The sequence below is a fragment of the Cavia porcellus genome, unplaced genomic scaffold, assembly GCF_034190915.1.
Source record: "Cavia porcellus strain 051 isolate PalLab524CR breed Dunkin Hartley unplaced genomic scaffold, mCavPor4.1 scaffold_12, whole genome shotgun sequence".
In the NCBI taxonomy this organism is placed as follows: domain Eukaryota; kingdom Metazoa; phylum Chordata; class Mammalia; order Rodentia; family Caviidae; genus Cavia; species Cavia porcellus.
The window spans coordinates 42,322,197-42,337,936 of NW_026947495.1; the positions used below are offsets into that span (position 1 = coordinate 42,322,197).

The following is a 15,740-nucleotide window of genomic DNA, read 5'->3' on the forward strand; positions in this document are numbered from 1 at the left end:
AACTCAAAATATGACTTCTTAAACAGGAAGTTCTAAGGAAAAATTCACAAAGAACTCATTTAAATTATGATGAAACAAAGAGTATGGATACAAAAAAAAATAAAAGTTGAAATATTATAACTCTCCATGACAGTTTTCAGAGCAGTCATGGAGTAAGCTCTAAGGAAAGCATCATGAGGTAATTTCATCACTGATGCTTTTTTCTTTTCATAACTCTTGACATTGGGCTCAGGGTCTAGCTCAGTGGTAGAGTGCTTACATAGCATGCATGAAGTCCTGGGTTCAATTCCCAGCATCTCATATACAGAAGTTACTGCCTCAAGAAAACAGAAGTGAAATGTGATAATATATAATACATGGCTAAACACACTTTTAAGTTTGACTTACTCATTTCAGCAATTAATTTCTAAAAAAAATTTGAACTAAACCTTAAAACTCATTTAGAAAGAGATATCCCAAATGAAAATTAGTAAGTCATTTTTTTGTGTTTTTTGAGACACGGTCTCAGATTGGTCTTGAACTCGCTACATAGTCCACGGTAGCCTTTAATTCACGGTGCTCCTCCTCCCTCAATCTCCCAAGTACTGAGATTACAGGCTGCAGGACACTGTTTAAAAACATTTCTTCTTATTTAGTTATTATCTTACTCTGTAACTCCTCGTCTTCTGCAAAAGTTGGATTATCCATCAGATACTGCTGAGCCTCAGACCAAGTAGTAGAGTATGTTACATTAGCCATATTATCAAGTATGTTTTTTAAGGCTTCCCAGTTTCTCTTTCGCAACTGCTTTGCTTGTTCCTACAACAAAAATATGAATAAATCTTTGAAATTCAAAGAAACTAAGATATTTCACTTGTAAGTAGTGAAGTATTCTTTACATTCTGGGAAACCAAGTTCAAATATTATGCATCTGTTTTAAGTATCTGTGCATTTATTTTGCCCATGTTCTTGCATAATGTTTAGTGTGTCAATTTTTTTACCTCTCCAAAGGCAATGTCTAGAAACTTGAAGTTTTTTTTTTCTCCCCACCCTACAAACCTCTCTTATCATCACCAACTAACTGTGCACAAGCCATCCAATGGGTAAGTGCTGATCTTCAGGACTATGTACATATTGTGGAACACTTGCATTTATGTAATTTCCTTCAAAACTGAACCAAACAAAATTGAGGAACACACAATGAAAAATAAAGGCATAAGTAAATGTTTTAGAACCCTATTCAAGTTTAGTTCAGTGTGAATAATAGCACTTTACTGCTATTCTTGAAGCACAATGATCACATAATAAATACTATGTTAAAAACTAACATGCTGAAACAGTTATCTTCTTTTCCAAAGCAGCTATAAAGCAGCCCATTAATGACAATTAACACTTAGTGTGACTACCTTATTACTTGTGTTAGGTGAAAAGGAATGAAATTTATTATTATAGAAGTTATCCAGTCTGTTTAAGATTAATCTCTAATAAACAGATCTCTTGCAGTAGATGAAATAAGGAACAAAAGTGGACAGGATATAAAATAACTCTCACCATTTTCTTACAAAATGTCTTCCCATAAAGATCATTAACTAAGAATAACTTATACCTTTTCTTTTTTTGACAGAAAGAATAAAACATCTTCATAGATTTCAAGACGATCACGCTCAGAAATTGCATTCCAGACTTCCATCTCTCCAAACATTTGCTCTGCTTTTCTAGTCATTTAAAAATAAATGTTAGTTTTCATTTACTATAGAAAATTACATCAATCTAATATTAAACTAAATTTAAAACTACTAAAATGAGCAATCTTTTCACTTAGGTTCATAACTGCATTCATTATAAAACAAAACTTCTGGATAGTAAAGAAAAATAACAAAGTTCCTTTTCTCCATAGAGACAGAGGATAATTCCACTTAGCAATGGGCTTTGTATTCTAAATTTATCTCTGTTTCGTAAAACAGCTAGAGACCACCCAGTCTGCCACAGAATTATAGATTTTACAAGCTATCAGAAATATAGTTAACACATAAAATATGACTATGTGAAAAATTAAGTCTTTTGCTAAGGTTTTTTTAGAAGAATGAAGAAAATAAGCACACTGGGGAAAAAACCTTAATAACTTATAGAATTTTAAATATTGAATTACCCCAATCTTAAATAATAAAACAACCTAAACTTAATACAGTACATGTACAAACATTTTATAATAAAACACACATTGCCAATAATCCTATACAAAAAACCCACCCCTTCAAACATACCTATCTCAACATGTCTGCCATATTCTGAGGCAGTTCTGTAAATCTTTCTTAAGGGTGTCTTTACCAGGTGTGATAAAAAAATACAATGACTGCTGCTAGTGATTGCCACACACAGAAAGGCAGACTTGTAAAAAAGGTTACAGCATGTTCTCATCCACGACACTGTGTAACACTGTGTGACTTCGGACTCTTTCCTAAAGTCAAAATGGTCATGAAAGTCAAATCAATTCAGGACACTGAGGCAGTCATGACCCTGCAGCTTTTAAGACTTATAGGACAGGACATTCAACTGTGGCAAGAATGATGGAATAACAGTGCTCAAAACATGGGAGAATATTTTGTGGGTATAATGGCAATGTGTCTTGTATTTTAATATTTTAAAAAATTTAAACATTAACCATATTGTACAATACCTTGCAAATGCAAAATTTCAAAATACTACGTTTAATGAAAATAGCTTTTTTCCTATCTCACAAATACAAGACTTTCAGTCCTCTTATGAAATGGAATGGGGTGAGCTTGACTCAGTCTTTTTCCCAGTTTTCCTCTAGTTTCTAATTAGTAACTCAAGTCTTCCTTAAATTTCACACAATTGCTGATCCATCTTGTACTTTTAAAAAAGTGCTACATTCACTGTAGAAAGCTGCCACACTTATAATCATCTACCTACATTTAACACATCCACTGTAGATTACTTAGGTACACCTGGCAAAAAATATAACACAAACAACAGAGTAATCCCATTCCATGCACGATTTAAAATCTTACTTATATCTGGTTGTAGAAGTCATTTTCTCATGATTTTCAAGAAAACGCTGAAAAGATTCCTTAGCTTCTTTATATTTTGATCTTGCTTCTTCTTTTTCCTCCTTCTCTGTCTGGACTTTATAGGCATTAAAGGCCTGCTTTTTCTCACTTAATTTTGCTAAAGCACTAAATAACAGAAAAGTACCAATAGCATACATAAGTAAACAAAGCCAGAAGAAAATGTTCCTGTATTGAAAAACAGTAGTTATTTTCATGAATACATTAAGAAACTTTCTATAATATATTATAGACAATGAATGGTTCTAAAAAGTAGTTTTTAGTTTTCAAGTAATTCTAATTTCATTAGTAGCAAAGTGATCAAATTGTGTGACAAGTCCTTTGGATTCTTCTGATTTATAACATATCTAAAATAATGGAAGTGAATGGGATTAATGTAATTCTACCATTCTAACAAAATTTTAAATGTGCTAGGCTTTATATGTTTCAAGTGGAAAGTGTATAAAAAGTGTATGAAATGTAGTATTACCTGTATCGTGGATCATTAATGATCATTTTCATAGCTTGCTCCCAAGAAGCATTGGATGGTACCCGCTGAAAACCATTTAAGCAAAACTTTAAAATTTTACAAGTATGGAAAAAATCCTCTAACAAAGAATCAAGTATAATACTCACTGCAAACATCAAGCAATTCCCTTAGCAGAAGTTTTGAAAATTTCTAAAAGAATTTTTTATTGAAGGCAACTCTGTAATATAGCTACTGACTGAAAAACTGAAATTTAAACAGAACACATTTTCTTTAGACCAATGATTAAAATGGTAACAACGATTTTAAATAAAAAGTCTTGTATTAAATAACAAAGAAATGTGCTTCCATCGTACCATGCTGAAGTTTCAGCAAAAAAACGAGACAAATAATAGCTAATGAGTTTAGGATTATCAAATAAAGGCATCAAAATGATGAAAAGTGAACTTTGTTTATTGGGTAAGTATTGAATGTCGCAAAAAAATCTGCTAAGCAAATACCTTTTCTTTTAATAATTCTTTGAATGCCTGTTTTGCTTCTTCCTTTGTATTCCAAGTGTATGTTTTTTTTGCTGGTTGGCTCTCTTCCTCTTCTTTTTTGGGAGTAAAACTAGGGAGAAATTTAAACACGTAATCCGTAACTTAAACATCAACTTCATTTAGAAAACTTCTCGAAATATTATTTAACTATTTGACAAATTTAAAATGAAGTCTCCAATATAAACCATGAAAACATACTTATCTGAAGAAAAAGAAATTAAAGATAATTGTTTTTCTGCAACTTCAGTCATTAAGACTGCACAAATATGAAAATAAAACATTTAATTGCACTAAAACACTAGCTATGGTAGCCCACAGATTAATTCTAAATGGCTCACTATTCAGTGCTTTTATATTAATACTTTAATAACTGATATTTGAGTAAGTACATAAATCCTGACAAAAGATGTAGAGCTCCAGATAAATCAGTCAGTAAACTATAACCCATTAGCCACATCTAGCCCAGTGAGTTTTTATAAAATTACAGTCTCACTGGAATATAGATATGCACATTTGTTTATGGCTTGATTTTGCTATATCACAGCACAACCAGTCACTGTAATAAAGTATAACACAAAACCAATAATATCTGGTATTTTTGGAAAAAGTTTGGTAAGCAATGACCTCAAAACAACCCAACACAAATAAAAACAAAAAATGTCAACTGTGAACTCATAGACCTTCATTAAAATACTATATCAATTTAGTCTGGCTAAGAGTCATGTGACTTTTTCAATGTTCTGCTGTTTGCTTTTGAGATAGGATCTTGATACATAGTTCAGGCAGGCTTTGAACTCACTATGCAACCCAGGATGACATCTAAATTTCAGTAATTCTCGTCCTGCTTCAGCTTATCAATACTGAGATTACAGGCAGGCACCACCATGCCCAGCTATGGTGTTACGGTGTCTGAGTTTTCCTTTAATGGTAGAAAAATAATCATAATGTTAAAACTGTGGTTTCTACATTATTATGGCTGAGTGCCTTGATATATGCTTTCTGCATAACTGGACATACTTCTTTGTCTATAAACTGTCTTCTCTTATCTGTGATGCATTTTTCAAGAAAACTGTCTTTTAAAAATTATTTTGCAGAGAGTAGAAAACCAATAACTAAGGAAAAAACATAATAACTCACTACTACTATACTCAATACACTATATCTACCTTCTATTGTAGTTGATTCAATATCAAACTATAGTACCACTTCCTCACAGTGCTGTGGTGAGTCATATAAAGATTAAAACAACAACAAAAAAATCCAAACAATTCTCATCCTTTATTTAAAATGTAAGTACTTTGTTAACCCTGATTTTGCATTGCTCTTGCATGCAAATATAGCATTCAAAGGACACGGCTTGGCATTCTTTTAAATTTGTAACTAAATTTATCTTTGGCTCTATGTCCTAAAACTTTTGTGAATTAATTTTATAACAGTTTTGCGCCAAGACATGCCACCATGAACATTTTTCTAAAAGTTTAAATTCTAATTCTCAAAACATTTTTTACTTAAATACATTTAATAGTCACTGACTCAACTGGAATTTCTTATTCACTAAATTTGATAGTGAATTTCAGAACACAAGTTACTATACTTACTCAGCTACAGTTTCCTGTTTAGATGTTTCTTCTGCACTGCTAGTTACTTCAACACTTAGATCCTGAATAGCAGTGGCATTTGTAAGCTGTGCCTGTTCTTCAGTGGATATAGTTACTGTATTTTCATTATCTACAACAGTAGCAACAATGGAAGTAACTTCAGGCTCAGGAACAACTGGAACAGTTCCAACAGTATTAGTAGTAGAAGTGGAAGTGCTAGCATTGGCTGCAGCTGCAGCTGCTGCGGCTGCAGCTGCTGCAGCAACAACAGCAGCTGCTGCTTCTGCGGCAGCCATGGTCGTCATAGTAGTAGGAATTTCTGTTGTAGGAACTGGGGCTGTTGATGTGCTGCAATCTTCTTGTTTGCTATCCATTAAAAAAAAAAAAGAAAGAAAACAGGTCATTCTCATTATTGTAATTACAAAGCTAAACCAATCCACTTTTTAAATTAATGTAATATTAAATGATCAAAATTGAAGGGAAAAAATTTTCAGTGATAGTAAGTTATTTTAAAAGATTAAAATCAAAGAATGAAGCAGTATTTCCTTTTCTTTCTTCAAGTCTCCAACTCAAGAACTAAAGTGATTCTTCCACCTCAGCTTACAGAGTATAGTACTGACTACAAGTATATGCCATCATACTAGCACTGTTTTAATGAGCCAAACTTTCATCATTATGTGTAACAGGCACTCATGCAAGAGTTTGCATTTCCTAAAGTTCCACAATTATTTTACAAAATGCCTATTAGATTGTGTCATGCTCTGAAATTTGACAAATATCAGTAAAAGCTTAAAATTTTCTGCACTTAAGTACAAGGAAACGTACAAAGGAAGCCCTATCTAGGTGCATTTCATTTATTCCCAAATAACTAAAAACAAATTGTGGACATTTCAACAGTTATTTGAACAGATGTAGTCCAAATTAAAGCACTACATCTCTAACAGAGCCTAAGTTTACATAAAAATCTTTCTTTCTTACCTCTCCCCTGCAAAAACCTCCAACAACATACAGCTACCAGACCTAACATTATGTAATATTTATATTGTAAGGAAGGCTAACACCACCCAAGCAAGTAGATGATAGGAGAGACCATACTTATAAATTCAAACTGATTTACAAAATTGCTTACCTGCTTTCTTCAGCTTTGATCATGGCTATTAAAGAGAAAAAAGAAAATTCATCTACTATTTAGTTTTAAAATATAATCACCAAAAACAAACTTTAGTAGGAAAGTACCATATAATAGGATTTAATTTATCATCTGAAAAAAATTTTAAACATCAATTTTACAGAGCAAAATTGTCCATTTCAAAGCAGTTATTAAATAATGAAAACAAATTTCAAAAAGAAAAGTTAAGAAAGCCTCTTTACTAAAAGCTTATTTTCAACAAGGTTTCAAGCCTTGCAAAAATTCCCTTAAAAGGTGTATTTCAATAGAATAGTATTTTCCTGAGGAATGAGACTTAAAAAGCTTTTAAAGATACTAAATTCTAAATGGGATCCAAGTTACAAAATTTGAGCACATTTTTTAATACTAGCATTGACAAGTAGATAGATAGCTATGTACATCAAGTATTTATATAGCAGGGTTATATCAGAAATGAGCTTGATATTCTGTAAATAAACTGGAAATCTACCTATCTACAATATTATTATTAGCCAATGCTAGTATAAATAATTTAAATTTAGCTTTAAAAATATGCAGTTTGTTTTCTATTTTAAGTAAAAGTATCTTTTTTCAGCATCACTAGGGAATGAGGCGCTCCCTGAAGTTGATGATTAAAAACTTAATTCTTTATGAAAATGTCTGAAAAACTATACACTTTAAATGGAAAACAGTTCTGAAAATCTCTCATCATCACTAAATAAAAACTAACGTTCTCTGATACAATGATCTGAACTACTGAAGTGCACAAGGAAAAGATAAATGTATTTCTCATACCTCTAAAAATTTTTATTCTTTCTAGATATCATACTACATTATCATAGACTTTGCTATGATCTGTTGCTTTTAATCTGGTACTATTTATAATACCAGGTTATATAATACAAGTGAAAGCAAAGTAGCTAAATTTTCATTTCTTATAATCTTGCTTATTTTAACTCCTGGGTTTTTTATTAAGTAATATATTTTTCTTAGATTTCATGGGTATTCTGAGTAATTAGGGATGTTGAACAAAACATTCCTTTTAAGTGAGGTGTGGTGTTTTATCTTAATTAATTCATAACAAATATATAAAGGTTATTTTGCAATGGCATGCTAAAACAAAATCAGCATTAAAGGCAAGCTGATAATATACTAACAAAATTCAAACTGACGAATATGCAAGGTGTTCCACTATGTACTACTCATTACCAACTGGTTAAATTACATATTTCATATATATATATACACACACACACCCCCAACACTCACAGCAGGATTCAGAAATTTTGTATGTGAAGTCCAATAGTAATGGTTTTCTTAAAACATCAAAGTACAACTTTAAAAGCTACAAGCTCATTTATAATATAACCCTCAAATGAAAGAATTGCTTTGAATTAGATTTTTTCACTGCAGATTTATCCTATTATGGTTAGTGAATATAGTGACATACTCTAAAAATGTTAAAGATGACAGAAAATGAATTATCAAAGCAGCTCACCATGCAGGTTTGATTTTGTAATAAGACCTCCAGCAACAATGGTATTCTGGTATCCTAGTTTCAGTGGAATCAAATCAAATAAAAATCTATTTAAAATCTATAGAACTGAGATCTATAGCAACAAGAACATAAGAGCCCATAAAACTGTAACATCATTTAAAATGCACTAATTATTTAATTAAAAAATAAGGCCTTTGAACAATCCTATTGAGGAAGGATTATTTCAAAGCAAATGATACACATATATAGCAACTTTTCATTAAAAAATTAAACTGTTCCCACTTTACCTTCAAGATCCTCAAGTTCTTTAGGTTTGGCCCAGCGGGATTCTTTTGTTTGAGAATTGTAATAGTAAGGCTTTCCAGAATCTGATTTATATTCCTTCCAAGGGCATTTTGATAACAGTTGCTAGAGGAAAAAACTTTTGGTTAATAGTAAATATTCATCACCACTGATGATGATTACTTGGAGAAAATAATTTGCCCAAGTATACCTGAGTTAAGGCACCCTACCATATATAAAAATTACCATTCATATTTAACAAAAGCATCTCAAATACTAATATAAGTAGGAAAAGCATGAAATTTGGAGAAAAGCAAAATCTAATTTAGTCATGTTAAGGTTTTAATTTAATATTTTCCTATAAACCTATGTGAACTACTTTATATAAGTAAACAATGTACATACAATTTAACTGAAACCTAATATATAAAACTTAAAAGACTACTATAATAAAATAACAGAAATCCTGAGTGTTTTGGAAAATATATATAATTGATAACCATCACTGACAATAAATCAGTAATGCGTTAAAGTAAAAAAACTTTACAATTCTCCCCTCCCAAACACTGCTGTGCAATGTATTAAGGTGGTAGCCTGCAAAAAAAAAAAAAAAAAAAATACTTTTTATGTTTCTAAGTTTTTTAAGAGAGAAGAAAACAACAACAAAAAAATAGTATCAGCTAGGAAAAAACTTAAGCATAGCCTGGCGTGCCAGACCAATTTAGTCATTCAGCTTATTTCCTTCCATCAACTTTTACTATTATTTACTTACTTAAATTTATTTTAACAGAAAAAAGAAATAACAGTAAAAGTTTCAAAACAGGTTAGTAGGAAAGTAGCAATAATCAACACATTATGTACTTTTATAGCTGTTATAACTGTTATAGTTCTGAGTACAAGAGATACAGGCATGAAACATTGCTCAGAAGATTAAAAGCACAAAACATTTTCCTCTATGAACCAAAAAATCCCAGCTATATACCTATCTTAACTGTCTTGTGTTTACATACATTTGTTCCTTTTCCCTTTCTCCCATCAGTTTTTCTTTACTTTTGAACAGTTTCTTTTCTACTCACAATATCTACTGTACAGTTTGGATCTTGTCTACTGTTTCAGATTCTCATACTAGTGAGACAATACGATGTTTACACATGTGGGTCTGGTTTACTTCACTTATGACAAAGGACTTACATCTAGAACACAGAAAGCATTGAAAAAAAATCAGGCCTCCAAAATTCAAAGACTCAAAAATGGGCATCTGAGATACATGCTTCTCAGATGAGGAAATACGAATGGCAAATAAATACATGAAAAGATGCTCAATATCATGTTCTTTGAGAGATGAGAGTGACTATCATCAAGAAAACAACAAATGCTGGCAGGGCTAAAGGGAAGAAGGAATTCTTTTTCACTGTTGGGAGTGTAGGCTGGTGCAACCACTGTGGAATTCCGTGTGGAGAGTTCTGAAAAAGCTAGGATTATACTGCACTGACCCAACTATTCCCCTTCTGGGTATATTCCTACAATTAAAAACATCCTAACAGTGATATACATGCACCTATGTTTATAACAGCACAATTTATAATAGCTAAATCTTGGAAACAATCCAAATACCCATCAACCAAACCATCAGCCCATCAGACAACCGGAATGGCTAAAAAAGACATGGTTTTTTAATATAATGGGCTACTACCCAGTGATAAAAAAAGATAAAATTTGACATTTTTATAGGTAAATGGATACTGCTGTTATTTATGTATTTTGAAATATAATATTTCAAAAAATATGAATACTTATTTTCTCAAAACAAATACTGTTTCAGTGGCATTTTCAGCAAAGAGAAAATTTACTACTCTAAATAGGTAATTTAACTTCATCTTCATTATCTAATTTTTTTGGAAAGTTTTAATGAAACGATAACCATTTAGTATCACCCAGGGTTCATTATAAAGAGGAAAAGAGTTTGAAATATGAAGCAAAAAGTAAAAAGAAAGCAAAGAAAGCCTGCTTCTCATCCCTTCCAATTAATTTTTTGTATCACCTTTCTGAGGAGCAAATTCACTATATAAAATTAGTCTACAGAAGAAAATGCTTCCTATTATTGTTGATTAGTGTGACTGCATTACCCTCTGAGTTTCTTTACAGATTCTCTAACATTTAAGCTGTAATGCTCTTTGGATAATCAAATACAAAATTCTAACATGTGACAGTATACTCAATAGTACTCAATTTTAAGTCCTTAACGTTTTACCTCAGCAGGTGTTTTAAGATCATCTGGTTTCTCCCAGGTGGACTGTTTTGTTTCCGTATTATAGTAGTAAGTCCTTCCATCAGGTGATTTATGTTCAGTCCACATTGATTTCTGAAGAAAAATACCAAATATATAAATTATGTGAAATGCCGTCAACACCGAATATCAATATCATTAGTGTTAAGACAATAAATGTATTTAATATAAACCAAAGTATAAATTGGGTACAGATTGAGAATATTCAGAATAATTTGTCAATAGAAACAAGGAGGGAACTAAAAACAATAAAGAACTTCAAAAGTAGTGTGAATCAATCACAATTTTAGGGCATCTATCAGAATGAGACATGAGTATTCTTTCAAGGACAGCAAATTTTGTATGAGACAATTCTCCAGCAACACAAATCTAGAGGGTAAAGAATACAGTATATAAACTAGATGCAAACAAGTTAACTAACAATGCATTTATCTACTCTCACCAAAATAACACTATATGCATGTGGATACAGTACTAAATTGGCATCCCATAAAGGCATACCTTGCAAAACTATAAAAAAAGGCTTGTAGATGATAATCAGAATTTAAACTACCAACAAGATGACATTTAACAGGGATTAAAATGTAACCCAAATGCCTCAAAACTAGAGATGTGAGAAAGTTTTATACACAACCAACCAGTGTGATACATAATATAAATCTTAAACAAGATTCCAAAAGAACTACCAAAATTTTTTCAAATGAAACGAGACATCTACTGATAATGATGATGCAAATTAACTGTTACTGAAAAAACTTTAACAAGTTATCATGAGTGAATGAATTACTAGATTTCAAAAGTAGTGGATTCCATTTTTGGACACCAGATTTATTAGATGTTAACATCTATGACTGAAGGTGATCCATAGGATATTTCTTTAAATCTAAGAAATACACATTTCGAAGAAGAAAAATTCAATCATTGCCATTCTCACATGCTCTTCTACCACTTAGCTTTTACTTTATAAATTTAAGAGATTTCATCTTACAACTTGATTTCTCTGAAGTATTATTTCTGTGCACACGAGTAAAAATACATAAAAGAAAACAACCTCCTTGAACTTCTTTACAATGAGACTATATTTTTTGGTCAGTGACTAATGCTTATTCCATTTCAATACCATCATCTGTTTTCTCAAAAATGTTGGTAACATGCTATTTTTTCCTTTCTTTTGTATTTGTTTAGTGCTGACTTACTTTTTCTTTCTTCCTTATTAACTTTACTGAGTAAGAGATGATCTACTTTTGATTCCTTCTTTAGCAATGTGACTAAACGCATGTAATTTATTGTTTTTCTCACTTTATCATAATCATTTTACTCTTTGGGTGTTGTGCTATTATTTTCTTGGTTTTCTTATAAAGCACTGACATTCTATTAATGTTAGCATTTTGCTGTACACTTGTGCACAACTAAGCCACAACTGCTACAGAAATGATGAAACTCATAAGATATAGATACAATATTCATCCCAATTTCAGATTTTGAAAGATGAAATACACTAATTGACAATCAGTTAGTTTAAGAAACAAGTACAAATGGAGAAAAAAGAAATGATGACTTTATCAGTGTAGTTATATCTATTATATAAATGAAGTAAGATTTTTATTTTCTGTAAAGTGTAACAGGGTAACTACTATTAAAGGAATTACCCACAATCACTAGAATTCAAAGGACTTCATAAAATTTAAGCCATTTGTGTTAATAAAGTGACTGGCCCTTTCCATAGTGATTTGGTTAAGTCACTCGGCTTTCCTACAGAATGAAATATTGCATGCTGTAGGTTAGATACATTGCATTGCATAAGAAATCATAATAATTGCAATATTAAACAGGTGCTGAGAAACATTTTGCCGTTACTTCCATTCAACATCTTTTCATCAAAAGGCTATGAAATTAGACATGTATATATGGAAACAATGTCTGTCTGTATGAGTAACACTTTAGTTCATAAGTAAATGTTAAAATAAAGGAGTTAACTTTTAATGTTCTCAGTAGCATCTGAAAGTTATACTATCTTACTTGTACTACTGTCTACCATGAGTTACACAACTATATCTAAACTTTTCAAATCACCTCTACTAAAGGGCATCAACAAAAGAGAAGTTCACCAGAATTTATGAGACAATGTAATGAAAAAGAAAGGGATAGCACATAAATCATCAAAGAACAAGGAGAGGAATGGTATACAAGCTAATTAAGCAAAATCCAGTTGGACTCAGTATCTAGTACTCTACTGCAGACTCAGAACCATACTAGAGAAAAGCAAATAGGTATAACCCCTCCCCTATCTCCATTCTATAGATAAGAAAAATTGAGATTTAGGAGGGTTAATAATTTGCCCACAGTCCTGTTCACCTTTAAAGACTAGATTTTACCCATTCTAAACGCTGTGCATTAGTAGAGGCTAAGTTACTTCAATACAAACAAGTTATACAAGGTTGATTGAACACATGACCAGGCGCTTGTGCTGCTAAGCTAAACCCTTGGCTCTATAAGGTCTTAAATAATATGCAAAATACTTAAAAGTTGATGCTGGGAGTGATAATAATTTATCTTGGCAAATGTTTTACTAGTGGTAACTTTTTTTTTTTAAAAAAAGGCCTTAATATGCAACCTAGATGTAATAATTTGACTTCTTTCTGTCTGAAATTAATAGCTTTTGAAAGAATTTAAATCCAAATTATGTAAATAATTGAGCAGAAGATAAAAGAATCACCTAAAATAGTAGATATATCAAACAGCCTAACAACTGGAAAGCTACCTTCATAGCATAAAATATGATACATAAGTAGTTGTCAAGCAACATTACTTATAGTATAGTCTACAAGATAAAATGAAAATAAATTGAGTGCTGAGTATTAGAGAGAAACTTTACAAATGTACTACTTTTTTAAACACAAGATCTCTAGGAAGCAATAATTAACTTCCTATGAAAGACTTATGACTATTATAACAGAATCAGGAAAAACCCAAAAATGGCTGAATGAGCCAACGTCAGGAAAATATATAGTATAAGCCTTTCTGGTCAATAGGAATTAAGATATTCTTCCCTGAAACTTTTTGTATTAGTCTGCACTTATGCCACAGATGACATCCCCAACTTATTGTATTAAATTAGAAAATGGGAAGTTCTAGAAAATCAGTCATCATCAGTTAACATTTTTTATACAGGAAAAATAAGGAATATAACTGAGGACTATGAGAAACACAATGTTAAAAGAGGATTTATCTTACTGTTGGGAAATCCCATTAATATTGTTACAGACACAAGTAAAGTTTTCTCTAAGATTTCTTCAAGGGTGAAAAAGTGGACAACTTGGTATCTACCTATAGGAAAAAGGCTAATGTGAACCATTCATGTTACCAATATATACTAGTGGTGTATACCTCTAATCCCAGGACCTGAGGAAGCCAAGGAAGGAGGATAACAAGCTTGAGCCCAACCTGGGCAACTTAGTGAGTCTTTGTCTCAGAAATTTTATAAAGGGCTAAACTCTGTGCATATAAGAGACAAGTATTTCTATATGTTCACATAATTATACAACATATAAGATAAATTAAACAAGAGAAAAGTGGCATGAATTTAAAAAAGAAAAGCTCTCACAAGTTTTTTCACAGATAGATGAAATCCTAAGTTTGTAACTGATTCATGGGTCAATTCTAGGATTTAGGGTAGATGATTGCTGGATCAGTCTATTAACTGGTCCAGTAATACCCCAATCCTGGTAGAGTGGACACAGTATAAAGGGACAGAAAAAAAAGCTTCTTCCTCTTCTCTCATTGCATTTGCTGTCTTCCATAGCTCTGAATGTTGTGCTCTGACATGTTCCACCTAGCCTTGGAGTTAGCCGATTATAGTTATAGTCTGAAACTTCTATGAACTTCAATGGTTATGGCTTGAAACCTCTATAAACTGTGAGCGTGGGGGTCAGTTATTTTGTCTCAGCAATAAGAGTAAAGTAACTGAGATACCACATTAAATAAGACAGCTAAATAATATTAGACTTGAAGAATATAATCATAGCATTGAATAGATTTTCAGTTAATTTAAAAATGTAGGAAAATGATTTCTTAGCTGTACAAAACAGCTTCTGTCCCAACTAAGCAGAATTTAAAGTTAAAACCATAATAGAAAAAGAGGAACACTGTATAGTGTAAAACTTAACAGAACAAAAACTTACTACTATGAACATACATAGCAATTTTATGCTGAAATATACAAAACAAAAGCACAAGGAAAAAAGGATGATTTATTTATGTTTTCTAGCTAAAGTTTTGAATACCTATCTTAAGTAGATCAAACAAATGAAACATAAAGTCAGTTACTAGAGTACCAAATAAATTAAACTGCAGACAAAAATTTCTAAAAATGACACTTGAATAAAAATATAAATGAAACTTTAAGAAATTCCAAAGAATCTTTTAGACTTTTGCTTTCTGATCATAATGCAAATGTCTAACTTATTGTAAAAAATTACCTCAGAAAAGCACAGTTCATGAAATAAATTGATAGGCTGAAATATTTGATTTTCATGCAAATTTAAAATTTCTGCTCTGTAAGACACTGGAAAGAATGAGAAGACAAGGTATAGAGTAAGAGAAAATATATATAAAAGACATTTAGTAAAAAGTGTTACCTGTAATACATAATGAACTCTAAAGAAAACAATTTGATTAAAAAACATTTCACCGAAGACACATATAGACATATACATATGAAAGATGCCTCACATCACACTTTATTAAGAAACCGTAATTTAATGAAAAGATATCACTGTTAAACTGCAAAATCTCAAAACACTAATAAAATCAAATACTGGTAAGTATGCAAAACAAAAGAAATTCTCATTCATTG

At 31.4% G+C, this 15,740-nt stretch overlaps 1 protein-coding gene across 9 annotated transcripts in view; it reads right to left on the minus strand.

Annotated features, from left to right (window-relative positions):
• Prpf40a (pre-mRNA processing factor 40 homolog A) overlaps nt 1-15,740 on the minus strand; it is a 55,048-nt gene that overhangs the window by 12,945 nt on the left and 26,363 nt on the right. For 5 of the 9 annotated variants that reach the window (XM_005007692.4, XM_003478691.5, XM_063259099.1 and 2 more), the window contains exons 6-15: nt 10,850-10,960; nt 8,604-8,724; nt 8,317-8,370; nt 6,801-6,825; nt 5,672-6,037; nt 4,035-4,143; nt 3,538-3,602; nt 3,012-3,176; nt 1,586-1,694; nt 648-798 (exon numbers count right to left, since the gene is read on the minus strand). In XM_005007692.4, the coding sequence (XP_005007749.1) occupies nt 648-798; nt 1,586-1,694; nt 3,012-3,176; nt 3,538-3,602; nt 4,035-4,143; nt 5,672-6,037; nt 6,801-6,825; nt 8,317-8,370; nt 8,604-8,724; nt 10,850-10,960 (1,276 nt within the window). The remainder of the gene's footprint in view (nt 1-647; nt 799-1,585; nt 1,695-3,011; nt 3,177-3,537; nt 3,603-4,034; nt 4,144-5,671; nt 6,038-6,800; nt 6,826-8,316; nt 8,371-8,603; nt 8,725-10,849; nt 10,961-15,740) is intronic. The other 4 variants (XM_023561012.2, XM_013142455.3, XM_063259101.1 and 1 more) reach the window with 1 other exon arrangement.